The 27,311-nt window shown below is 36.3% G+C and overlaps 4 protein-coding genes and 2 long non-coding RNA genes across 8 annotated transcripts in view; 4 read left to right on the top strand and 2 right to left on the bottom strand.

Moving 5' to 3' along the window:
- LOC104724452 overlaps positions 1-1,659 on the top strand; it is a 2,031-nt gene extending 372 nt beyond the window's left edge. The window contains exons 2-3 of one of the 3 annotated variants that reach the window (XM_010442940.2): positions 88-827; positions 951-1,659. In XM_010442940.2, the coding sequence (XP_010441242.1) occupies positions 170-827; positions 951-1,423 (1,131 nt within the window). In that variant the 5' untranslated portion in view covers positions 88-169 and the 3' untranslated portion in view covers positions 1,424-1,659. Of the gene's footprint in view, positions 1-87 lie in introns of all 3 variants that reach the window. The other 2 variants (XM_019231415.1, XM_010442939.2) reach the window with 2 other exon arrangements.
- On the bottom strand, positions 1,852-4,531 carry LOC104724450 (cytochrome c1 2, heme protein, mitochondrial). Its single transcript, XM_010442937.1, has 8 exons — positions 4,421-4,531; positions 4,114-4,207; positions 3,595-3,806; positions 3,207-3,486; positions 3,049-3,120; positions 2,858-2,974; positions 2,699-2,764; positions 1,852-2,231 (listed from the first exon to the last, which is right to left on the bottom strand). The coding sequence occupies exons 2-8, from the start codon at positions 4,171-4,173 to the stop codon at positions 2,115-2,117; spliced, it is 924 nt and encodes a 307-aa protein (XP_010441239.1). The 5' UTR covers positions 4,174-4,207; positions 4,421-4,531; the 3' UTR covers positions 1,852-2,114.
- LOC104724449 lies at positions 7,459-8,735 on the top strand. The gene has a single exon (XM_010442936.2). The coding sequence runs from the start codon at positions 7,546-7,548 to the stop codon at positions 8,569-8,571; it is 1,026 nt and encodes a 341-aa protein (XP_010441238.1). The 5' UTR covers positions 7,459-7,545; the 3' UTR covers positions 8,572-8,735.
- LOC104724447 lies at positions 12,193-13,480 on the top strand. Its single transcript, XM_010442935.2, has one exon. It carries the CDS (start codon positions 12,306-12,308, stop codon positions 13,218-13,220), a length of 915 nt encoding a protein of 304 aa, XP_010441237.1. The 5' UTR covers positions 12,193-12,305; the 3' UTR covers positions 13,221-13,480.
- Positions 14,672-17,626, bottom strand: LOC104724446. Its single transcript, XR_757669.1, has 7 exons — positions 17,424-17,626; positions 17,084-17,232; positions 16,584-16,857; positions 15,848-16,362; positions 15,305-15,464; positions 15,118-15,219; positions 14,672-14,934 (listed from the first exon to the last, which is right to left on the bottom strand). It is a non-coding gene; the product is annotated as an uncharacterized LOC104724446 (long non-coding RNA).
- LOC104724445 lies at positions 18,119-18,542 on the top strand. Its single transcript, XR_757668.1, has 3 exons — positions 18,119-18,188; positions 18,296-18,370; positions 18,484-18,542. It is a non-coding gene; the product is annotated as an uncharacterized LOC104724445 (long non-coding RNA).

Raw genomic sequence — 27,311 nt, 5'->3', positions numbered from 1 at the left:
CTTTTTTTTTTTTTTTTTTTTTTTTTTTGCATTTCTACTTTGGTATTCAAGATCGTATCTTAAACATCATACAAATTGTATTTGCAGATCCAATCATAGGTTAAGTTCCAACAATATAATATGGTATAACTGGTGAATTGATGCAAAATATTGAAGTGTAACGCTCAAGATGGGATCCGTATCGCTAAAGATTGGCGATGGAACCGCAAGATTCAGGCGATCAACGCTCTTCTCTTCAGCCATCAACCTCCTTATGCTCTTCTCTGTAGTCTCTACAAACCTCTTCGCACTATACGCCTTCTCGTCTCGTTCCCAATCCAACAACACGCACCATCCTCTTCATTCCAACAACGTCTCTTTGGTTTCTCAGCATCTCTCCCTCATCCTCAGAGAAATCGATTCCTCTCACCGCACACTCTCTCAGATGGAGACAAAGATGGTTGGTTACGAATCTCTCGATCTCTCGCATCCTGAAGTCCCCCAAGAGCTTAAACTGTTCCTCCAGCAACACCAGCTTCCTCTCGGCAAAGACTCTCGTACTGGTATCACACAGATGGTTGCATCCGTTGGACATTCTTGCGAAACGTCTCTAGATTTGTTATCTCAGTATATGTCGTACAATGTCTTCGACAAGTGTCCTGATGATTGGAGCCTAGCTCAGAAGTTGATTCTCCGCGCTTGTGAACCGTTGCCACGACGTCGATGTTTGGCTAAAACTGTACATAAGCCAGGTCTCGCCACGTTTCCTGATTCGTTGTGGAGACCTGTTGGTAACGATAGCGTTAACTGGAGCGGTCTTGGCTGCAAAAGTTTCGATTGCTTGAAAGGTAAGAAACTGAGCCGGGACTGTGTTGGTTGCTTTGATCTAGCTGCTACTAGTCATGAGAGAGATAGGTTTGTTAAGGTTAAGTTGAAGACTGATTTCTTGATAGATGATGTTTTGAGTTTAGGCCATGGGAAAATCCGGATCGGGTTCGATATTAGCAGCGGATCAGGTACATTCGCTGCTAAAATGGCTGAAAAGAATGTGAATATAATCAGTAATACGTTGAACATAGGTGCTCCTTTCAGCGAATTCGTAGCTGCTAGAGGTATTTTTCCGTTGTTCATGAGTTTGGATCAGAGGTTACCGTTCTACGACAATGTTTTTGATCTTATTCATGCTTCTAGTGGATTGGATTTAGCGGGTGGTAGTAAGCCTGAGAAGTTGGAGTTCTTGATGTTTGATCTTGATCGGATCTTGAAACCCGGTGGCTTGTTCTGGTTGGATAATTTCTATTGCGGGAATGAGGAGAAGAAGAGAGTTCTTACGCGTTTGATAGAGCGGTTTGGGTATAAGAAGCTGAAATGGGTTGTTGGAGAGAAAACTGATGCAGCAGAGGTTTATCTCTCGGCTGTTTTGCAGAAGCCTGCCAGAGTTTGATTTGTTCTTATTTTTTTGGTATTTTCTCAAAGGTTATTATTAAATTTTGAGCTCATTATATTTATATTTGATTGATTTCCAAGGGACAACCAGAAGTGTGCATTTTTGTTTTGAGCTTTCGTCCGATTTGTAACGTTTGTTTGTAGGATTGTGTAATTTGTCTGTTATTGTCCTAACGGATCTAGCCTATATTCTTCCCGCATTTTTCAAAGTTATACAAACTCGAGTTCACAAGAGAAGTAAGTTGGTCAAGACCAATTTTGATCTATCAGGTTTCAGGTTTTGTGTTCATTTACAAATCTAATGACTAACACAATGATGCCGTTAAGATTTTTAAAGTTCAAATCTTCCACCAGTCGACAATTATGCAGATTTTGATTTCTATGCAATTCGAATTGTAACAAATCATGTTTTGATATACACAGGAGAGGTTGTAAAACCACATATTTTTATTAAGACAAGCCGAGACCGGCTTCGGAGACAAACAAACAGAAATGGAAATAATACAATCTCAAAACCATGTGCAAAATATGAGGTTAGAAATGAAACTTAACTTATTTTCCCTCATTAGAGACTCTCTAAACGATAAATAAAGAAACATGTTTTGGAGACAAAAAAAAGTGGGATTTCGCCATTTCATCCCATTCAAGATTAATGCTTATTATCCCGAGAAAAGCTGATCTTCACGGGATTAGTTCACGACGTCGAGAACAAGCTTACGGGATTTGAGTACTGACCATTTCAGTCTCCTGTAATATGCAGCTTGAAGCAGAGCCAAAGACAGTAAAAATATCCATTTGAAACCCATCTGCACACACATAGAACCAACGTTAACAGAAACCTAAGAGTTGGATCACCAAATTTTGCGGGTTCCCTCTGGGGGTTGGTTTAGAGCCAAACATTACAGTTTTGAATACAAAGAAACAATATGCTCTAGAACATATAAGTCAAGTTCAAGTCTCATAATAGCAAACTAGTATCTAGAATGGGTTACTGTTGGTCTGGGATTAGCAGTCTAAAGACAAGAGCGGTGTTGTGGTCAATGCAACTATGGGAATTCAATCTGCTAAACCGAACATGGATAAATTGGTACAATAATTCTTCTATATCTAAACCAAACCAATCTACACTATGCGGTTTTAGTTTGGTTACAATTTTCTAAGACTGAATCTGAAAACCAAATGACAGAACCTATAGACACCCCTGTTGCAATCTTGTATATATAGAAACGGCAGCTTAAACAATGGAATCACATGATCAAACAAAGAAACTTACCAATTTCCTCTCTTCCATTTCTGGTTCAGCTGCCCAGGACAAGAATGATACAACATCTTTACCCATCTGCATCACAGTTAAACAAAGAAAAATTAAAGAGGTCAAATATGAGAAAGCTATATGGTCTGTAATTCTTTTCTAAAGCAGAGGAAAACTAACCTGTGCTTCTGTTGCAGGGGTTCCATCTTCATATTCCACAGCTTCATCATTAAGCATCTTTGGCATAGCAATTGCTCCACCAGGGAAATAGGGATTGTAGTGTAACCCCTCTCTGATCTGTACCATTGTCACAGGATCAAATTTAAAATCCAACAATTTGAAGTTGTAAAATACAAGTGATGCGAATATACCGAAATTCCAGCAGGAGGGTCACGGTAACCAGTCAACAGAGCAAAGACATAATTTTGGCCATTGTGACGTGCCTAGCAGAGCCAAACAAAGCTGCTGTTTAGATCACAGACGATGAATTTGATAAAAAGTAAACAAATTGAGTGAAATAGCACAAGACCTTAGTTACAAGACTTAGATCAGGTGGATAAGCTCCTCCATTGGCGAACCTCGCAGCTGATTCATTTGAGTATGGTTGAGGAAGCCGGTCACTGAGTTTACCAGGTCGGGTGAACATCTCACCCTCATCATTTGGTCCATCAACAACCTCGATTTCAGCTGCCATTGCCTTTGCCTCTTCCTCTGTGTAGGCAACACCCACCAAATCTCGGTACGAGATCAGAGACATCGAGTGGCAAGACGCACAGACTTGCTGATAAACTTGGTGACCACGACGGATCCTGCTCATAGCAAAATCAACGCCGGTCTCGAATTTGTCAATTTCTCAGCTTTAGTATTACAATTAAAAGAATAACTGAGACAAAAGTGTAGATTGAAAAAACACTCACGAAGCATGGTCATATGAGCTGAGAATGCCTTCATGTGGCCAAGGGTAGTTTGGACACTCCAAACCATGTTCGGCCTCATCAGCAGATGCCACTGTCGAAAAACTCAACAATCCTGTGATACCAGCACCCATGAGAGCAAACGCTCTTACACCAGCAGACCCAGCATCTTCATTAGCTTTCTTCGAAGAAAACCATGACAATACCGGAGTTGCCTGTGGTGGATTGATAACACAGAACAAATGAACAACAAAGTAAGAAACAAAAATGGCCAGGACCAAGTAGCCAAGTAGGTGTATGCTTAAAGAAACAAAAGTCTACTCATTTCATACTCTCTAAGCACAAATCAACATGTCTAAGCTGTTCTTATATTCCAAAATCTCCAAATCCACAAAAATTCTCCAGTGAGATTCCCACGGAAGCAATGAATTGCGTACACACAAGAACCAAAATAAACCCTATGATTCTCTCTCTCTTTAAACAGATCCTAAAAAGATGTTATAGGGAGTAAGAAAATCTCACGACTGATTGAGATTGAAGTTTCCTTCTAAGAAGCTGCTGGATAACACCTCCTCCAACCATTTGATGAACACTACTTTTGTACCAATCAACCTCTCTGAAACAAACAGAGACGTTTCTCAACCATTTTTTGCCATTTTATACATACAAAAGAATATCAAAACAAGAAGAACAAAAATGCGTAGAGCCCTAGAAAAAAAAAATCGATTCTCTATATAGATCCGAAGATACAGCAAACAAAAAGTGAAAGAAGAAATGGCCGATTCGGATATGAGATATGAAGAATCGAGAAAAAATTATAAAAACTCACAGTAAAATGAAGCAACGAGATCGGCGATTGACCAACACAAAGGAGGAGGAGGAGGAAGAAGAAGAAGTAAACAGACACCAGAGAAAATGTATGTCTTCCAGATGAAGCGACTGTGACACTGACACACAACAACTTAAGATTTTTCAATTTCGATGGGCCTAATATCGTTTATTAAAGCCCATTAGAGGCCTACCCTTATACCCAACAAAAGAAAACATCTGGAATATTTTTCACTGTGTACGTACCAAAATATATGAAACTTTTGAGTGATAAGTAACCACAGTAACATTCCTACGAAATTAATATAGGTTGAGATTATAACATAATGTTATTAACATTCTAGTCTTGTTTACTAGTTTGTGTGTGTATATATATATGAGATAAATTGTTAAAAAGGATTAGTACGTAGAATAAGTATTTGAAGTAGGAGATGTTCTTTTCACGGCTTTGCATTAAACTCGGTTGCATGATTTAATTAGCTGCTTTTGAATACAAGAAGGAAGTAACATGATTGTAGTACAATATCCAGAGGAGCTAGCAATTAGCATAGCTTGTGCTTTAGAGAGTCAGTTTCGCTAATTGTTGATAGCTAGGGACAAGATCAATTTTATTTATTACACGTCTATTTACCGGTTTAAAACCAATTTTATTTTGTATCCAACGTACGATTCTTCGTCAGGGAAAGGATTAATGCTTAATAAAATATTGAGATCTATGCACGCCTGCCTTAGTCCATCTTTTGATTTCATTTAAGTCATTATTGTCTAAGGAATCTAGACCACAAAATTCCTGACCGCAGAGGTCATGAATGCATTTCTTTGGTAAAAAGAAGCAATTCAAACATATCTCTTTCCCAACTTATCATATATGACATAAGTTGGGAAAGATATGTTTGAAATGAATACTATGCTCTTAGTTTATATGCTGTATTTGGTGCTCTATATAAAGAAATGAATACAAAGGTTTATTCCTTGAATTTTTCTTTATCAAATGCAAATACAAATATCACAAATCCTTAATATCTCTAATTTTGAATTTTAGATTAAGGACATCTTGATGACAAATGAACCAAAACAAAATTAGAATGGAAAATCTTGAACCATATCAAAAGTATAAGATACAAATGAACCAAACTCTAATTAAACCTAATTATACCTTTAAATTGAATCGAATTGAACTCTAAACGAACCTATTTTTTAAACAAAAAGAAAAAATATATATTTATTTTTTTTTTAAATCCCCAAACCAGAACATTTTGTTTTTCTTTTCTCAAACCAGAATTACTTTAGTTGTGTAGTTCAGTTAGTTTTTAAAAAACCAAATCTGAATGAGGGCACACCCCTAGAACCGGGGATGCATAGGGCCGACCACGGAACAATGAGAAGCCCTTAAGGCTTATCGCTTTACACTTCCATAAATGGAGACACAATATAGACACATGCATATTTTAAATAGATAGAGATAGATATTATACGTATATATATTTCCAAATGTGCACTGACATGCCAGCTTTTTCAATTTTGAAATGGAGGACACTTCATGCAATTTGATTGGTTGTGAGGAGAAGGAAGGACCATTTCCCATATATAAGAAGAGTAGTCTTGAAATGAGGTAAAAAAAACACCAGATGCTGTTTTAGCCTGATCATGGGACCCAGACACCTAATTTTATGATTTTATCATATAGTATAAATTTCATAATAATAAAAGAGCAATAAGCCAATCAAATCACACATCGCAGTTCCCAGAATTATTGGGTGCTTTAGATAACCATCCAATTAAATTATCATGTCGACCAATGTGTATGTTTATATGTGGAGAGATGTATGTTATAAAAGTCACATTGCTTATAGTATAATTAATGTTTGTGTGTGTCTGCCTGCTTTGTAACCGGTTTCGACCATACATATTTGTTTTGTTTTGTTAATACGGAGAGAGCTTTGTTAATCTCGTATCTCAATACCCGTTTATAGGATTTGAGCCCGACGAGATATTTCAGAAGATTTACAGTCATATTTTATACAAATATATGCTGCCAAGTAGTCTACCATGCCATTTATAGCTGGAACTAATATCGTGCAAAACCGAGCCATCTTGTGTCCTCCGTACAGTTTATATATACATAAAATTATTAAAATTATTCAGAACCAAAACCAAATGATAAAAGCCGATTGAACACCATCTAGTGCATTTTTGTTTAGAAATGTAATAAGGTTATGTATTTAACTTAATTAATAAACCATGTGAAACGAGTGTTGTTGAGATCAAAATGTACCATCTTTTATATAGTCATTTGTATTTTATACTTTAATAATTAGTTAGAAAGCACATATATATCATACATTAGAGTGACGAAACAGATTACACAATTTGATTAATAGTGTATACCTACTAGTTTTTATGATCAAAGACTTATTTTAAGTTTCTTTAAGAACATCTCTATACGTCAACTGATCAAAACGGCCGGTAGTCGTCACAAATAGACAACGTTTACAAGTTTTTTCGGGCTTCTTTATTGGATTTGATCACTCACGCATGTATGAACTGATCAATCTAACGCATATGAATAATATACATATATTAATTAATAATACATATACAACACGAAGAGATGGTAAACATGTAATCAACTAAACTTAATATAATTACGCGTCGTATATACACAAAGTATATCAGCCCATGACCAGTAATCGTTGGCTTGTATAATCCTTAACCCTTTCCAAAATATATATATATATATATATAGAAATCCTTAATCTTTTCATTGAGTGTCCTTTACATATGGACAAAGAAATCTAATTAAAATCCACCAAGAAAACAAACGAACTACAATATAATGACCCATATCGACACGACGACACCTACCCAAATTGACATTATTTTACTGGTAAATGAAGCTTTTATTATGATAAGATGGACGAAACACAGATCCTAGGTTTTAAAACTTAGTCACAACTCACAAGTAATTGGTTAGGAATGTAGGATCATTTGCTTATAATCTAAAAAAAGAAACGAAAATAATTTTATGAAAATAATAATAGTTAATCTCTCCTTTTATCGGAAAATAAAAGTTCAAACAAAACAAAAGAAGCAAAGAGACATAAAATTAGTGTAACGATGGCATAAATGAGACGCACACATAACCATCCACTGATATCCAAGTACTGTCTCGCATATATATGTTTTTGCCCTAAACACGTGGCGTTCTCCTATTCCCAAATGTTAATCTCTTCGGCCACCGGAGAGACACAGAAAGAATATAGAGAAATAGAAAGAGAGAGAGTGAAGAGAGTGAAGAGAGATAGAGGAAAGAGAGAGAGAGAAATGGATCAAGATCATGAGTTATGGCGGACGCTAAGATGCGCAGGTAAAGCGCAAGATAACACCTCTGTTGATACTCTCATGCTTAAGTACCGTCCGATCGCTCCAAAGCCGACGACTACTGGTCAACCATTCGTCGGAGATACGAGTATCATGAGAAGGACGAAGAGGAAGTACGTTAGGGTTTCCAAGAATAGTAAAGCCACGTGTCGATCAAAGACGGACGACGGCGTCAGATCTAGCTCGACAGATCCGGAGAATGGTCGGGAAGATATCGTCACGCTACAGCTCTTGCCGGAGAGATCTACGCCGTTGAGTTTGGATCATCATACTAATCTGGATCCAGCGGTGGAAGCAATGATCGGAGATGAAACCGGTGAAACGGACACGTGGCTCAAGTTTAACGGCGGCGATGAAGTGCTGCTGCAACGGGTTCCAGTAGAGACGTGGGTGACGTTGGAGTCCGTTAACAGTGGCTCGGTATCCCATGCGGTAGGGTTAACGGACGAAGAGATCAAGGATGCTTTAGACAAAGACACGTGTCCTGGTTTCATATCGGATGGTTCGAACCGTGTTGTAATGGTTAACGAGGCTTACCGGAAGATAGTAACCGGAGACGGCGGGTTCGGTAGAGACGTGATTGTGTGGTTGGTGGTTGACCAAACGGCGACGTTTTATGACTACCGAACTTTTACGTGTAAGGTAAGACTGGAATACACGTGGCGAGAGACCAAGTACACTAAAACGGTGCCGTGTGATGTGTGGAAGATGGAGTTTGGTGGATTTGCATGGAGGTTGGATACTAGTGCAGCTTTAACTCTTTGGCTCTGATGAGGTATAGAGGGTAAGATCATTAATTAAGGTCAAGTTGTGGTTAAGGTGGTTTAATCTCACAACTTAACCACTATTTCCAACTTTGTGTATTAGGAAGTTAATAAGTGTAATACAAAAAAGAGAAACGAATTAAATGCTAATATATATGGGGGAAGTCTTGAGAATCAAGTCTTCCGGAATAAATTTGTGCGTAAGAGAACCTTATATATAGATTAGAAATTGCCATTATGGCATTTGCATGACTATAATGGCATTTGCTTGACTTTTGAATTCATTTTTATTTATACCTATCATTTGGGTATAACATAGATCTAAATTTGCATGTTATAAGATAATATATGTAATTTTACAGTTCATTGTCACAAAATAGAAACAAGGGAGAATTGGCATTTCAAGAGAGTGAACATATATATATCTATTGAAGTTATATATCTTGAATATAATTGTAGTTTATGGTTGAGAGATAAATGAACTGTACTCGGACACTATTATGCATTCATGCACCAAAGCCACCAACAACATATACATATTTGTATGTACTTTTATTTATGTATATTTTGGAAAAAAGATAAATAAACTGTTATTGGTGTACTTAATTAGTAATATATGGATTTAAGCAACCGTGTAAACTGTATATATAGAGAAGAGTCCGATGTGTGTTCTTAAGAACAACTGAACAAGATCCTCGAGATTTCATTACCGACATGTGTATTAGTCTCTATATTATTGGACAATCTCATCTCATCTTGTAGTTTTTGGAGTTACATATGCTGCAAGAAAAAGATCTTTGGGTTACATTTGAAGGTTTTGTACGTACATATATATATATATATATGTGTGTGTGTGAACTAGCTAGGTGTATATTTATATGGCTTTATTATATAGAAGTGTCGATATGCTATATGCGCATGTTAGATAGACCCATTCTGCAGTAGCCAATAATGATGATTACATCACATCCAAAAATCTTCGTGGGCTTTTGAATCCATATGGAGAATTCTCATTGGCTAAGCAAAAAGTTATAAGAAAAGTATACAAATAATATAAATTTGTAAAAAGATCTATCGAAGGGAGGGAATAAATAAAGTGGTTATGGAACACTCAAACACACACAGGGGAAAAAATATATTACACATGGCATCTCAACAGAGAAAGACATCAACCAATGAGCTTTCACGTTTTATGTTTTTTGTTTCTTTTTTCCCTTTCTGTTTAATTGTCTTGTTTCGTTGAATTAGTGACGCCATGCCATACCCATATTACCTGGGAGAGAAGTGTTTGGTTGGGGCTCAGTTTTATCGATCGTGGCCGTTCAAGTGTTGTTGTGAGATGAATCTAACCCGTACGTTGATGTCACGTTCTTGTGGACTCGGCTTGTGGAATTTTTATAACAGTGATGGAATTTTTGGTTGACGAGAAAACGAATAGGAGCCTATCACGTGTCTGTTTTTCTCGAATAAGCTAAAGTCTACAAAGAACAAAAAAACAATATTGACCCTAAAAGAATTACGTAAGATATATACCTAAGGTATTATAAAAGCGAATAGTAAACTCAGTAGTTATCGCGATATAAGTGAAACATTATATGTATTTTAATGCTGCATGATGTACTTGCATGTCTGCATTCTCCGTATGCAGCTCTAGAATAATATTGAAGAAGAGCAAATCCAATTGTCTTAAATTTACTTCATATAGGGTTAGAGAGTCTACAAAATCTATAGGCAAATATAATTAAAGTCTTTTACATCTTCTTCCAGTGTGAAGTTTTTGAAAGTATCTAAAATAGCTAAATGAGTGTTTTTTTATAATAATTGCTTATCAATGCGCTTATCTCCAAATTATGAAAAATTTCAAGCTAGAAACAAAGAATCAAACTAGCTTAACTAACTCTTTTAAGAGCAAATTTGAATTTAAATACAAATCATAATGAATGAATGAAATTTAACTTTTGACCTACAGTGAGTCTCCTCAAAATGAGCTTTATCACTTTTTTCGTTGGATACTTATATTTGTTATGCAACTTCTGAAACTTTCAACTATTTAAACTGTATGCATGTAAGAAATAAAACCCAATTAGCATCTCACCATCTGTTTTTTTTTTCCTTCTGATTTGATAGCATCTCTCTATCTTTTATTCTTTGTAAACTAGCATCTCTCAATCTTGACCTATAAAGTAATGGTCCTATAAAATACTATTTGATCTATAATATACAAAATGTGTGATGGGGATAAATGAAGAGCGACGCTATTGGTGAGGAGAAAGTCCACGTGGATTAAAACTTTGCGTAGTGGTGGAATAGATGGTTGAGACTGATTGGTCCAGCACTCTCTGATTTGGACCAAAATCTCTAATCTCCCCATCACGATAGATACGCTTATATCTATATATCTTGTCGTGCTTTTTTGAAATTCAAAAACTCAACAAATATTATTTCTATTGGTTTGCTTTTGAGAAAAAAAATAATTTCTTTGTACTTGTTTGGCTCGATATAATCCTGAACACGTGTGTATATACGTACGTAATATACATACTGCATATATGTACACAGCCAGTGAATCGTGGATGCATCATGCATGTACGATGGACCTATATATTTAAGTTTATGTTTAGGTAATTCCGTAATTGGTAGAATAACTTTATTATTTAGCTATATATGTAGTCCTTCATATTTTTTTTGCTAAACAAATTTTAAAGACTAAGGTAGTTATCAAACGAACAATTTCCTTTTTTTTCTTCTTTTTAGATGGTAAAAATGAAAAATGTATATAAAAAAAAAATGAGTAATATGATTTTTAAGTATTATTGTGTTCAAATGTAAGTATAGTATTTATATTATCGTCCTTTTTAACCGAATAGTTTGAGTCCTTTATACCAACTACAATTGATGTTAGCTAGTTTCAATTTATAATAAACAACTTCTAAGGACATTTACATGTAGATTGCCGACTATATATCCATTTTTAAACGGGAACTAACTTATACGCAAAAATAAGCAATCACACCTAAATTGTAGGAAACTCTCTCTCACAAATCAGCCCACATGTACATGATAAATATCTTTGAACCCATATTATATATATATATATATATATGAACCCGTAATCAGTTAATGCCGTTTTATAGTAAAGCATTGTTCATTGTTAGCGTTAACTATATGGATTGCTTAGCATTTGATATACTGAGAGTGTACGTATATAACGATGTTTAAAAAAAAAAAAAGTACATGAGATATAATATTTCTGTTCACAGTAAATCTAATACTTTGATATTACTAGTCACATATTAAAATACGATTGTTTCATTTAATTCGAGAAATTACTGTGTTAGATAAATTATATGTTTTGTTAGGACGTGATACTTATGAAGATTTTGTTTCAACAATGCGTATACATATTACGACAACAAAAACATATATGTACTGTATGAAGTTTTTGATGTCAACATAAATATGTTGAAGAAATGCATCTATGAACTGGGGACCCATTGCATAAATATGGAACCAATCATCAAATCATATATTCTAAATGTGATAAACGCTTGCCCTAGCCACGTGTTTATGTACTAACTTTCCTCTTATATCTCTCACATACTCTCTCAACTATTTTATTTTATTTTCCTTATCTTTTAAACAATATTGGGCAACTTCCTTAATTATATCAAACACCATAAAAGAACATCTCAAAATTTTAACTCAACCGGAGAGATAGTGAGATCGAGGCAGACTCAAGTCATGAATGATAACGGAGCGCAGCGGCAAGCTACTTTTTGCGATGGTGCTACGGATCAGGACAATACCGTTATAAGCAAGATAATGCAACGGTTCCGTCCGATCGCACCAAAACCAGTTGTTGGTGAATCTTCCGACGATTCAAAGAGTAGAAGTTTCCTTGGAAGAAACAGAAGACCGAAACGGAAGTATGTTAGGGTTCGGGATAGAAAAAGTAGTGGTGGTAATAATAATAACTCTAGGATACTTGGTAAGAAGAATGGTCGCGATGGTGGGAACAAAAAGACCGATCTACATAAAGAGATAGATGGTGATGATAGAAGCGATATCGTCACGCTTCAGTTGCTGCCGGAGAAGGATCGAGATCTAGGAAACAATGGAGATCAAGCTAGTGAGTATTGTTCGGATCTGATCAGTGATATGGATCCAAAGAAGAGCTTGTATGGTTCTATCATAGGGCTGTCGTCATCTTCAAATCGGAAGGTGGTGGAGTCGTGGTTGACGGTGGAGTGTGTGAGTGACACGTGTACTGACATGGGAGGGTATCACATCCTTGAGCAGTTAGGCCGTATGGATCAGGGAGAGGAGAGAGTGATGAAGATGTTAGAGGTTGACACGTGTCCGTGGTTAGTTTCGGATGGGTCAAACCGGGTTTGTTGGGTAAACCAGGCGTACCGGGGGATGATGGGAGCTCGGGACGTGGATGTGATCAGGGTGTTGCTGGTGGTGGCCATGGACCTTTTGGAGGAGATAGCATGCATGGTGGAGTTATACGGTGCGGTGACGTGCAGGGTTAGGGTTAAGTATGAGCCGTCCACGTGGAGGAAGATGATGGTACCGTGTGATGTATGGAGGATAAGATCAGGTGGGTTTGCTTGGAGATTGGATGTTGAATCGGCTCTAAGGCTTGGCATGTGACTGAAACAGGAAAGACGAAAGAAATCGAAATAGTATTGACGTTGGTAAGCGACATTACATTTTGAAAGCAACATATATATAGATCTATATATACATATGTGCAGTGTATCAACATAATTAAACGTGTGTATATATACGTAGTAGTTAAAGCTAACTTAGAGTTGTGAACTTGTGATTCGTTTGCATTAGAGTTGTCTTCGACTCCGGCTTTAGTACTATTTGTCTGATCAGTATATGATATTACAATGGTTTTTTTCTTATTACGTGTTCCAAATATATAGGATGTAGTTACTTTGTTGTAGATGTCTTTTCATATAACTGTAACGTATATAGTAAAAAATGATTAGGCGAAAATAAAATGTGGTGTGATTTACATTTTTTAATGAGAAATATTCTAAAATACTACACGTTGTACGAAAAGTAGTATATATATGGTTTTAGTAGATGTTAATGACTATTTTCAAAGTTATAACTTTAACACTATAGTATATAATGAAATCACGTTCTAACACTTAACAGATGTTCCAAAGATAAAGAAAATGTTGATATATCATGGATCCTTTTATACATTTTCTATATACTGTATATGCTGTAAAAAATACAAAAAAGAAAGTAGTGCATACATCGAGGTTAGTTTCCAAAATGTGCTAGACGTTAAGCGGTCGTTACAAACCCACGTAAGTAAGCAACACCGCTGTTGTAAGCTCAAATTGATTTGGTTACCTACACATCAATATATATTTTTCATCCACTAGAATTTTAGTATATTTTTTTTTCTTTCTGAATTACTAAGAGGTTCCCGACCTAGATATGTACATTAAGCCATGAACCAGAGTATTTTATGTGGTTTTCTCCCAAGCCCGATCTCTTGAATCGGATTTTTAGTATATTTTAGTATACTTTTAGTTCTGAATCAATATTTTAAGTGAGAGGTCCACATTTCAATTTGTTTTTCCTGTTTATTGTTTAATTACGTGCGTACGTACAGTAGTACAACATATATATATATATATATATATAAAAGAAATAGAAGAGTGAAGAAATCATAAGTGAACAGATGGCATTTTTAGTTGGAGGAGAGGCATAGAAAGGGCTGTCTTGGTTGGTCCTTGTCTATAAATAAGGTTCTTTCTTTCTCTTCTTTTAACGACAAAACCCATGATTTATGGACTTAACCTTACAGCTCACACATGCATATAGCCTACATTTCACTGGATGTAAAACTCTAGTTTAAGGTGTGTTTTATGTGTATATGTGTTTTGCTGAAACATCATATTCATACCGAATCCACAGAGATTGAAGATTGAAAAGCACAGCGAATGATATTTTAATTATTTATTCACATTGTTTATGGTTTTGTATAAAATATTGTACTCGTTTGAGGGAAATTCGATGGTCTAGTGGTATAGGTAGTCTTTTTTTTTGTTTTGTTTTTGAGGTCACGAGTTCGATTAGTCAACATAAACTGATATAAGTTATAACATTTCCCAAGTTTAATACAACAATCACATTGATAATGTCTAAACGAGTCTTTTAACAATTTGAAGAGAAAATGTGGTCGTTAAAATCTCTCTCTCTCTCTCTCTATATATATATATATATATCTAAACGGTCGATGATCTTTGTGGGTCTATACTTCAATCAGAACTTGCCTTGACCTTTAAAGGCTTGGTAGAAACATATCAAAAGACATCATGTATGTGTATTCATGAAACTGCAAACATCAAAAACAAGGCTCAGTATAGAATGTGTAAGAAGCCTAGTGCGGGTCTAACTTTGGAAACCTCTTAACTCGCCTTTTCAACTGTATTCATGGTTATATATATTAACTGTTCTTACTCAATGTTCAGATCAGGGAATCGAAATATTTTAACCGCCTAATGGAAACGAAAGAAACCTGCTTCACGATCTCTTCATATTTAGCGGCTAACTGTTCACTCTAGCTTCTTTTCCTGACTGTCTCATCTGCTTAATCTTGGCAGTATTGTCATCAATCAACCTGTTGATATATAAAGAAAGAAAACTTACGGCGATGATAAAGCATCGTTAATATTGTTAGATGTTTAAAAGCAAGGGAGCATTACCACACAGCTACTACTGATTCATTCAACATCTATGTTTTAAATGGCGAGAGGCGAGAGGCGAGAGGCGAGAGGCGAGAGGCGAGGTAAGGCTACGAAGGGCTGGTTTTGCGCCCTGAGCCTAGCCGCACTTCGCTCCGAGCCTTTGGTGTCTGAGGCGCAACTGCACAAGAAAACAAAAGGTTAGTTATATTCATTGATCTCTAAACTATGTTAGCACCATGTATGAGTCCAAAACCATGTTAGAACCAATAAAAATATGGATTATCATTTGAAGAACAGAGAAAGAGGCAATCCAATAGATAAAACCATAAGTCTGTAACAGAGAATAAAAGAAAAACTATTGTGAGACTTGAGAAGATGAAAGTGTTTAACGTGAGATGAGAAGACAAAGAGGTTGTTAAAAAGATTAAGTGAAAAGGTTTATGCAAAAGACTTTTTAGGTTTTCTAGGCAGTAGGAATAGTTGTAGCGGCAATAATGTTAACATGCAATTAATTTTGGAAACATAAAAAGGCAAGTAAATAATAAGTTTAACCATAATTACCTTTTCTTCATAGGCGCAAAGCGACGAGAGGGGCGCTTGATACCAAGGCGTCACGGAGCGAGCGCCTTTGGGTCATAGCATCGCCTCATCTATAGAGGCGATGAACCCTGAGCCTTAACTCGCCTCGAGCCTAGGTTTTTAATCATTCCCTGTCCTTGTCTACTAAAAGTGGAGGTTGAATCTAAAAGACGTGGACTTGAAGCCAGGCAAACGGATGTTGTCACAAGTTCACCTCTTTTAGATTCAACCTCCACTTTTAGTTTATTTAAATGTTTTTTCCAGTCATGGAAACATGACTGCTTTTTCCTTCTCTAGTTGCTAGTTTCAATGATTCGTTTAGAAAATTACAGCCTCCATCCCAAAACAAAATTACGAAACAATATCTAAAGAGGAAAGAAATAAACCACGACTTTCAACCACTTTCGCCTCAAGTGATTTGTACGCTACTCCATGATCGCTCAATTTAGCTTTTAAGAGCTTTGTATTCTTTCTCAACAGCTTTCGCATTGGTATACCTGTAACATCATTAAACACACATAAAATTGAAAGATAAATCCAAAACTGGACACATTAAATCTTTTCTCTAAACCAAATGGTTTGAGAACAATATCCGCAGTGAACTAGGACTTGGTAATTTCCATCAGTTATCCATCAAGTTGCAAAAGATGTCCTAAATGCATTTAGCTACGTGTTAATCAATAGGACTTAGTAAATAATCTAGAATTTCATTAGATACCTTTTCATAGACCTCAAGAATGGCAGCCTTTTCCTGGAAAGTTTACATTGCTGATTGCTCAGCTTTCTTTGTTTCCCAAAGGTACTACGTACTAGCTTCTTCTCTTCTAAGGCTCCCTCCCTGTCTCCACATCACGCCACAAAATTTTATCTTACGACTAGTGCTAGTATGACCAAATATATACCTGCAATTTGTCTGGAGATTGAACAATTTGTGAGCGGAGGTGTGCATTTTCTTGGACAGTTTGCAAAAGATCAAGCTCTGCTTTGGAAATCTGTAGAGAGAATTACACATGTCAGGAGCAGAAAACACCTATCAGATTGAAGGTATGCCTGATTGGCAAATGGGATTTGTTTCTTTCACCAACTTGATTAAAAAGGTCTGTCTATATTATGTCTTGGTGTACCCATAAAGAAACTAGAGAGAACTCAAGCTAACTTTACTTTTCAGCGGTAAAGAAGAAGATATAAACAAGAAGGATATACTTGTGTAGACCTTACCTCGGTTCGGGCTGATTCGAGGCATAACAGATAACATGATGTGACCTTTCACTTTGCAATAAAGATTCATACATTGCATTGAGGTGACATGATGATTTGGATTCTCAAGTTACTCCAAATCCTCAAAATCAACTGGCCCTTTCTCTTCTCTACAATGGATTTGATAATTCAAAGACACAATTCATCAGAAGATTCCCAAATTGAAAATTAGGGTTTTAAAAAAGATGAATAGTTTTTGACACGATTCGTTTGAATCAGACGACGCATTTCAAAAATCGACGGTAAAAATTGAGTGAAGGAGTTAAGAGGAGAGGAACTAGGGTTTTGGAGGAATACATACTCGTGGTGAGCGTTGAGATCGATAAGAAGTTCGGAGACGAACTCGGCCGTGTTGTGTGTGGGATTCAATGAAAACAGAAGACGAGACAATTCGAAAACGAATTGAAGAAAAGAGAAGAAGAGAGAGACCTTGTGATTTTCTCGCCTAAGACCCAAGAAAGGAAGAAGATGAGAAGCAAAGAGGTCGCAGGGGAGCGTGAGAAAAAAAACGCACGGATCTTTTTCAATTAATGGGCCTTATTGGGCCTACATTTAACCGTTGAGGAAGAAAAGAAACGCTAATTTTCTCCGCCTCTAAAAAGCGTTTGCGGTTTGTTTAAATTGCATCATTTACGACCGTACGATTTAAAAGTATCCGATGGATCAACGGTCATTATGGATGATTATTATACCCGTTACTCCGTTAGAGAACGCATCAACGATTATAATTCTATATATTCGGAGAAACTCTGTTTTTTTTTTCACACATTATTATTTTTTACCCCAAATTTTTCTCTCTTCTTTTTTTTTTTTTTTCCCAAAAAAGAAGAAGTCTTCGACGTTTTGTGGGGAGATTGGTTTCAAAGTAGCCTTAAGGTTAGTAGTACGTATTCAATTTCTCTGAATCGCGTAATCGTTTTTAGAATTGATAAGTTTTTTTTGGTAATCGCTCTTATATACTTTGTGTTGATCTTTCTAGGGTTTTTGTTTTTTGTTTGATTTAGGCATGAAACTATTATAATCGGCTGGGCTTCGTCTCCTTCGTGATGATTGGTTTCAAATTAAGGTTAGTTGTATGTATTTCAATTTCTCTGTACCGTGAATTCATTTCTAGGATTGATAAGTTTATTTTGTAATCGCTCGCTCTTATGTATGCTGTATTGATCTATCTAGGGTTTTGTTTTTGGTTTGATTCGAGAACGAAACTACAACAATCGGCTGGGCTTGGTCTCCTTCGTGATTGATTTGGTTAGGGTTCTTACTCCTCTGATCCTCTTCGTGTTCTTTGTTTTTTTTAGGGTTTCTTAGAAACCGTTTCTAGATTTACTTTACTCACTAATCGTTCTTATATATATATATAGGTTGTACTGATCTGATCTAGGGTTGTTTGGTTTGATTCGGGCAAGAAGCTATTTCAATCCATTTTGTTTCTTCTTCCTCGTAAGTTTCTTACCCTGAACCTCTTCGTGATTTTGTTTAAGGTTTCGAAATCTTACTAATCCTTTGTTGTTTTTAACTTTTGTTTTAGGGGTTTCGAATCTAATCCATGGAAGCTTGTCTCCGCTTCGTCGAGGTATTACTCTCTCTCTCTCGTTTTGTTTTTGTGTTTTTTTTGTTTTGTGTTTTGTGTTTTGTTTTTCAATTTTGTTTTGAGGATTGAAATCGAACCAGTACAACTGATTGAGTTCATGATTTGATCAGATTTATTTTTCCTGTATTTAAGCAATTGGCTTTTGTATTATTTTGGTTTTGGAATCAAGATTTTAATTTTGGTTTTTGTTTTCTTGATCCATTTACAAAGAAAGATCCTCCCTTTAACAAAGAATTCAAAGCCTCTATTTGGTTCTGGCATCTTGTTTTGCGAATTCTTATGTATCGGGATTTTAGTTTTTGATGTTTTTGTTTTGGTTTTGTTTTTTCAAAACCCAAAAAAGATCATGGGCAGACACTAATCTAATAGTGTTCTGTCAGATTCTATTTTGGGGACATTGTCCCGAGCAAAATTGTGAACTGTTGGGAATGGTAGTGCATGCATGTTGGGAATTGGAAAAGAGGTTGCGATTTGTTGGATGGGAATGACCCCTACGGCTTAACAAGTCTTAAGACAAAAGACATAAAAGAACCATCGGCTTTGAAAAATTATACCAACGGCTTAATGAGATATAAGACAAGGACAAAGAGTCAAAAGACTTTGGATGGGAAATGATTAAAAAGTCTTAAGACAAAGACTAGACAGAGAAAACTAAAGAGTTGTACCATCGGCTTTGAATTAGACCAACGGCTTAATGAGATATAAGACAATGATAAAGAGTCAAAGGGGAATGATTAAAAAGTCTTAAGACAAAGACTAGTCAGAGAAAACTAAAGAGTTCACAATATTGTGTACCATCGGCTTTGAAGCAGACCAACGGCTTAATGAGATTATAAGACAAGGATAAAGAGTCAAAGGGGAATGATTAAAAAGTCTCAAGACAAAGACTAGACAGAGAAAACTAAAGAGTTCACAATTTTGTGTACCATCGGCTTTGAATCAGACCAACGGCTTAATGAGATATATGACAAAGGATAAAGAGTCAAAAGTCTTAAGACAAAGACTAGATAGAATACTAAAGAGTTCACAATTTTGTGTACCATCGGCTTTGAATCAGACCAACGGCTTAATGAGATATATGACAAAGGATAAAGAGTCAAAAGTCTTAAGACAAAGACTAGATAGAATACTAAAGAGTTCACAATTTTGTGTACCATCGGCTTTGAATCAGACCAACGGCTTAATGAGATATATGACAAAGGATAAAGAGTCAAAAGTCTTAAGACAAAGACTAGATAGAATACTAAAGAGTTCACAATTTTGTGTACCATCGGCTTTGAATCAGACCAACGGCTTAATGAGATATATGACAAAGGATAAAGAGTCAAAAGTCTTAAGACAAAGACTAGATAGAAAACTAAAGAGTTCACAATTTTGTGTACCATCGGCTTTGAAAAATCAGACCAACGGCTTAATGAGACATAAGACAAGGACAAAGAGTCAAAAAGAGGGAATGATTAAAAGGTCTTAAGACAAAGACTAGACAGAAAACTAAAGAGTGTGTACCATCGGCTTTGAATCAGACCAACGGCTTAATGAGATATATGACAAAGGATAAAGAGTCAAAAGTCTTAAGACAAAGACTAGATAGAATACTAAAGAGTTCACAATTTTGTGTACCATCGGCTTTGAATCAGACCAACGGCTTAATGAGATATATGACAAAGGATAAAGAGTCAAAAGTCTTAAGACAAAGACTAGATAGAATACTAAAGAGTTCACAATTTTGTGTACCATCGGCTTTGAATCAGACCAACGGCTTAATGAGATATATGACAAAGGATAAAGAGTCAAAAGTCTTAAGACAAAGACTAGATAGAATACTAAAGAGTTCACAATTTTGTGTACCATCGGCTTTGAATCAGACCAACGGCTTAATGAGATATATGACAAAGGATAAAGAGTCAAAAGTCTTAAGACAAAGACTAGATAGAATACTAAAGAGTTCACAATTTTGTGTACCATCGGCTTTGAATCAGACCAACGGCTTAATGAGATATATGACAAAGGATAAAGAGTCAAAAGTCTTAAGACAAAGACTAGATAGAATACTAAAGAGTTCACAATTTTGTGTACCATCGGCTTTGAAAAATCAGACCAACGGCTTAATGAGACATAAGACAAGGACAAAGAGTCAAAAAGAGGGAATGATTAAAAGGTCTTAAGACAAAGACTAGACAGAAAACTAAAGAGTGTGTACCATCGGCTTTGAATCAGACCAACGGCTTAATGAGATATATGACAAAGGATAAAGAGTCAAAAGTCTTAAGACAAAGACTAGATAGAATACTAAAGAGTTCACAATTTTGTGTACCATCGGCTTTGAATCAGACCAACGGCTTAATGAGATATATGACAAAGGATAAAGAGTCAAAAGTCTTAAGACAAAGACTAGATAGAATACTAAAGAGTTCACAATTTTGTGTACCATCGGCTTTGAATCAGACCAACGGCTTAATGAGATATATGACAAAGGATAAAGAGTCAAAAGTCTTAAGACAAAGACTAGATAGAATACTAAAGAGTTCACAATTTTGTGTACCATCGGCTTTGAATCAGACCAACGGCTTAATGAGATATATGACAAAGGATAAAGAGTCAAAAGTCTTAAGACAAAGACTAGATAGAATACTAAAGAGTTCACAATTTTGTGTACCATCGGCTTTGAATCAGACCAACGGCTTAATGAGATATATGACAAAGGATAAAGAGTCAAAAGTCTTAAGACAAAGACTAGATAGAATACTAAAGAGTTCACAATTTTGTGTACCATCGGCTTTGAAAAATCAGACCAACGGCTTAATGAGACATAAGACAAGGACAAAGAGTCAAAAAGAGGGAATGATTAAAAGGTCTTAAGACAAAGACTAGACAGAAAACTAAAGAGTGTGTACCATCGGCTTTGAATCAGACCAACGGCTTAATGAGATATATGACAAAGGATAAAGAGTCAAAAGTCTTAAGACAAAGACTAGATAGAATACTAAAGAGTTCACAATTTTGTGTACCATCGGCTTTGAATCAGACCAACGGCTTAATGAGATATATGACAAAGGATAAAGAGTCAAAAGTCTTAAGACAAAGACTAGATAGAATACTAAAGAGTTCACAATTTTGTGTACCATCGGCTTTGAATCAGACCAACGGCTTAATGAGATATATGACAAAGGATAAAGAGTCAAAAGTCTTAAGACAAAGACTAGATAGAATACTAAAGAGTTCACAATTTTGTGTACCATCGGCTTTGAATCAGACCAACGGCTTAATGAGATATATGACAAAGGATAAAGAGTCAAAAGTCTTAAGACAAAGACTAGATAGAATACTAAAGAGTTCACAATTTTGTGTACCATCGGCTTTGAATCAGACCAACGGCTTAATGAGATATATGACAAAGGATAAAGAGTCAAAAGTCTTAAGACAAAGACTAGATAGAATACTAAAGAGTTCACAATTTTGTGTACCATCGGCTTTGAAAAATCAGACCAACGGCTTAATGAGACATAAGACAAGGACAAAGAGTCAAAAAGAGGGAATGATTAAAAGGTCTTAAGACAAAGACTAGACAGAAAACTAAAGAGTGTGTACCATCGGCTTTGAATCAGACCAACGGCTTAATGAGACATAAGACAAGGACAAAGAGTCAAAAAGAGGGAATGATTAAAAGGTCTTAAGACAAAGACTAGACAGAGAAAACTAAAGAGTTGTACCATCGGCTTTGAATCAGACCAACGGCTTAATGGGATATATGACAAAGGATAAAGAGTCAATGGGGAATGATTAAAAAGTCTTTAAGACAAAGGCCAGATAGAAAACTAAAGAGGTCGTAAGACAAGACTGTGACTTGTTGGATGGTAAAAACGACCAGCAGAGAAAAGAAGGCTTAAGAGAAGAAGAGGTAAGTATATGGCATTCACTTAATATGAAAGACTAACGAATTCTGATTTGCGCAGGTATGTGCTTCTGGAGATGTTCAGATTTTAAGATGGGTAGATTCAAGTGTAGCAGACTTCTTTGACAGGTATATGCTTTCTGACCTTTTTGTTTTTATGTGCTTTGCAAACTTGTTTGTATATGAAAATCACAAGTGAGAGATTGAAGTATAAACTAATTGATTTCCTCAGGTTTATATTCTCATTGATGCCAAGGTTAATTTCTGAGCGTAGCAGGGTTTATGATCAGGTATATGCTTATCTCGACTTCTCCGTGATAAATTGATTTTACAGAACTTAAAATTACAGATCTCCGCACCATATATAATTAAAAATGTTTTATTATGTTAGCTGTCTTAGTATCATTACTATCCTTGATCTATTCGTCAAATTCTAGAAACTTATTGCTAAAATATCATTGATAAAAAATGTTAATTTTGCTTTGAGTGTTCGAATATTACATTGTGTGTTTTAAATTGTTAATTCTCTCTGTTTTAATGCTTGTGTGTTATTATAAGATATCTTATTCTATATAATGGATGCATCTTAGAGTCTCTGGAAGATATTTATTTTGACAATATATGTGACTTATGTAGATTATGATTGTAGTTTCCTTGTATCTTGAAAGTACTTGTTTTGAGTTTATGTGAGTTATGTCAATTATGATTGTAGTTTTCTTGGTATCTTGAATTGTTTTGAGTTTTGTGTTTAAAACCTTAAACATGTGAAAGTCATCCTAGAATTCTGCATTTCATTTTGTGTTTAAAGTACTATCTCTGTTTTGGTCTATGTGTGTATGATAGTTTCTTTTAGTTTATGAAATGTAGATGCATCTTGGAGTCTTCTGTAGATACGTATATTGAATCTATGTGATTTTCCTGCACATTATTTAGGGTAATAATATTCTTGAATCTCGAGTGTATTTGTTTTGCGTTATGCTCGAAACCCATGGTGATTGATTATTCTAAGGCTTGCGAAAATTTTGCTTTATCAACTAATGCTTATTGTGCTAGATATTATAAATTATACCCCCTGGCTTGAGTCTCTTGTTTTATGTATGAAATAGATACATGTATGAGTTTCATGTACGTCTTTGTTTTAAGCGTAGTTGAAATTCTTGCAGATTATGTTAGTATTTTTCTTGAATCATGAATAGATTTGTTTTGTGTTATGCTCTCAATCTTTGATGGTCGATTCAAACATGTAAAGTGACATTCCCAAATTTTGCATCATACACTGATCACTGATGATTTAGTGTGTTAGACTTTATCACTTGTACTTGTTGGCTTGTTCTTTTTTAATATAATGATCTGAAGTATTTTATATTATTGTCCTACTGCCTATCCTTTGGTCTCTTACAGTTGGTGAAACTTGATTCTCGTTTGATACATTGGTGTGTATGTTCAGTTAGAATATGCAAAGGATATTTTTTTGATCTTTTGATTCTTTACCATATGCCTTTTGTTTTAATTACACTTTTGATTGATGTGAAAGTTCAGCTGCAAACCTTTCAATATATGATATGTTCCATTATTTTATTTAATCTTTCACCTTTATTGTTGTCAGTTTGGTTGAGATGGCAATTTGAATTTGAATTTTAGTTATGTTTTTTCTGCATTTTGTAGCTTTGTGGTATACTGTATGAATGGTCATGACTCATGATCATGAACACAGTTCTTGCATTTTGGTTGGTAGACTGAGCTTCTTGCGTCATTACCATTCTCTGCATCTATAGTGGTGTCGGATTTGTAGAAATAGTGATTTCATTATTGTTCTGATAGTTTTTTTTCTTTTTTCTTATTATTATTCTATGGATGATAACATTTTTTATGTTATTTTGATCAGATTTTATTTCAGCTTCTTCTTATCCTTTTGCTTTTTGGTTTTTATAGTATTGTATCATTTTGTTGTTTGTTTTAATTGTTAGCCGCATACTATGGTCTATGGGTTTGGCCTCCCACGGTAGTACCTCCAAATATGCTAGTTAGATTAGATGACTCTAAAGAGTATATATATAGTCCGGTGCTGCAGGAGCAGTGTCACTTCATGTTAGGACTGTCTTTCGCTTCATATGTTTGAGGTTTAGATATTTATACCCTATAATGGGTTTCATATATAATAGGTATTTATGTGTTGTACCCTTATAGTTGGGTTAACTCACGATCTGATCTAGTACAACTTGGTCGAACAAAGCACAAAAACATAAACATAATTAATTTGGATGTAAATGGGAGAGGTTAGAGAGAAAACGCTCTCCGGCACGGTTTTTGAGTTTTCAAATTTTGTTTTGATTTCTAGATCTGAGATCCAGATCTACGGCATACTTATGTCGGTTACTGCCGTTTTACCGTTTTGCCTTTCTTCCCCCTATTGTCCCGTGTAGCGTGATGTCGCATCGTTTGTTGTACACCGAGAAAGGAAAAGCTGTTGCTTCTTCTAGTAACAGCCCCCGAATCTCAAGAATCAAAGCCTCTATGTGATAATTCTGAGTTACTTCTTCGACATAAGCTCACTATTATTGGAAGGATTACAAATCCTCTGGTTCAATGAGCTTGGACTCTTATTCCGTTTTTCACGGAACACTGGAAAAATTCTTCTAGACCGCTGGGTGCCGATCTAGGGCACGAACTCTTCCAATTCCAGTTTGCAACTGAAGAGGATCTGCAATTAGTCCTGGAGAATAAGCCGTATCACTTTGCTGGTTTTATGCTTATCATGCAAAGATGGGAACCCACGATTTTCAGATTTTTCCCGTCGGAGATCCTCTTTTGGATCCAGGTCACAGGTATTACAGTCCATCTTTGGACAGAAGATTTTATTAGAAGTATCAGTGAATACATTGGTAAGGTTGAGGAACTTGAGGTCACCTCAACACTGTCTAGGATGCGAGTTAGTATCAATGGACTCCAGCCACTGATTTAGACCTCTATTGTCGAATTTGGCAACGATGAGGAGATTGTAGCAAATTTAGTCTATGAGAGTCTAAAGAGACACTGCAAAAAGTGCTTGCGGTTGGATCATAAGGACAAAGATTGTCCAGAGCTTAAGGCTAGACTGGAGACCTTTTTACTGACCTTCTCCTTCAAAAGAAAGCGCGAGACAAATCCTCGGCGTACTGACCATAGCTCCAGAGTGGTGAAGAGTAGAACTTCCTCCAGAGAAGACAAAAAGCATCATGGGAAAGTCTTCCGAGAGAGAGAGAGAGATGAAAGGGACATACGTCTGGATCTTCCCTTTATCTCATATATCGAGGCTCCCCCTGGCAGAAGGCGCGACGTTTATGGAAAAAGGCCGGTCAGAGGAGGAGGGAAATGTGGATAGAGTTCCGATAGCGTTAAGACTAGGCCCAACAAATGATGTAATTCCCCCACCACGTCCTACAAAACGAACTACCGGGAAGCGCAAACCTGGAAGGCCTCCAGGCCGACCTCCGGGGAAAAAACAAAGCAAGAAGCAAGCCCAACCTAGTCCTATGAACATCGCGGGAGGAAGATTAAAGAAGAGAAAGCTCCTCCAGTTACAAGTGAACCCGCACAGGAAGCTGAATATGGACTCGTTGTTACCTACTCATCCCTCTAGGAGTTCACACAATTCTCTCCAAGCGGACCAAGGGCAGGGGTTGATGGGTGGTACTTCAGTAATTGCAGGGGTTGATACTTCTCAACCTTTCGCTTTTGGTTTGATGATTTTCTGGAATCCATCCAATTCCTTCACGTAAAAATAACGAGTTGGAACTGTCAAGGGCTGGGGAATCCCAGGACAGTTCGGCGATTAAAAGCGATTCATCGACGATGGTCTCCTGATTCTTATTCCTCATGGAAACGAAGAATGCTGAGAATGTGGTACTTAAAGCAGTTCAAGATTTGGGTTTTGTAAATAGTGCTTTTGTTCCCCCATGGACATGGAGGAGGGGGGTTGGCTCTCTTTTATAATCAAGATTAAACGGTGGAAATCCTTGTGTTTGGTGATAATTTTATATACACAAAGGTCACTTCGTTAGGGAAGTGTTTTTTTGCTAATTTTGTGTATTGTGATCCTAATCCTGGGAAGAGGAAGGTTGTTTGGGAAAAGTTAAAAGAGATACCTTCTCTCAGAGAAGGCCCTTGATTTCTTTCAGAGGATTTCAACGATCTTATAGATAACTCGGAAAAGCGTGGAGGACCATCCAGATCTGAGTGGTCGTTTGTGGAGTTCAAGTTTTTCATGTCTGAATGCGACTTGTATGACATTCGACATATTGGAAACCCTCTTTCTTGGAGAGGAGTGAGAGGTAATCATGTGGTGTCCTGTAGGCTGGATAGAGCAGTCGGCAATAGTGAATGGGAAGAGCAGTTTTCAAATGGCTGTTGTCACTACCTCCCTTTTGAGGGTTTAGACCATAGGCCACCAATTACTTTCTTTCAACTGGAGAAGAAGAAGAGCTGAGGTTGGTTTTGGTACGATAGGCGCCTTAAGGAGAATGAATCAGTTCGAAAGCTAATTGAGGAGGTTTGATTGGAGGATGAGAACCGTTCTGTCCAACTGAGGATCTCTAAGGTGCGGCAGGATCTAGTTCGCTTCAACAAGGAGAATTTTTGAAATAGCAAAGAAGCGATTGAGCTTCTGCAATTGGAGCTGGAGAAGGCAATTGTAAGTCATGTAAATGACCCCCCCCCCCATTGCTAGA

Source organism: Camelina sativa, chromosome 11, assembly GCF_000633955.1.
Source record: "Camelina sativa cultivar DH55 chromosome 11, Cs, whole genome shotgun sequence".
NCBI classification, from domain to species: domain Eukaryota; kingdom Viridiplantae; phylum Streptophyta; class Magnoliopsida; order Brassicales; family Brassicaceae; genus Camelina; species Camelina sativa.
The sequence above is the reverse complement of the archived record's forward strand: the minus strand, read 5'-3'. Positions and strand labels throughout refer to the sequence as shown.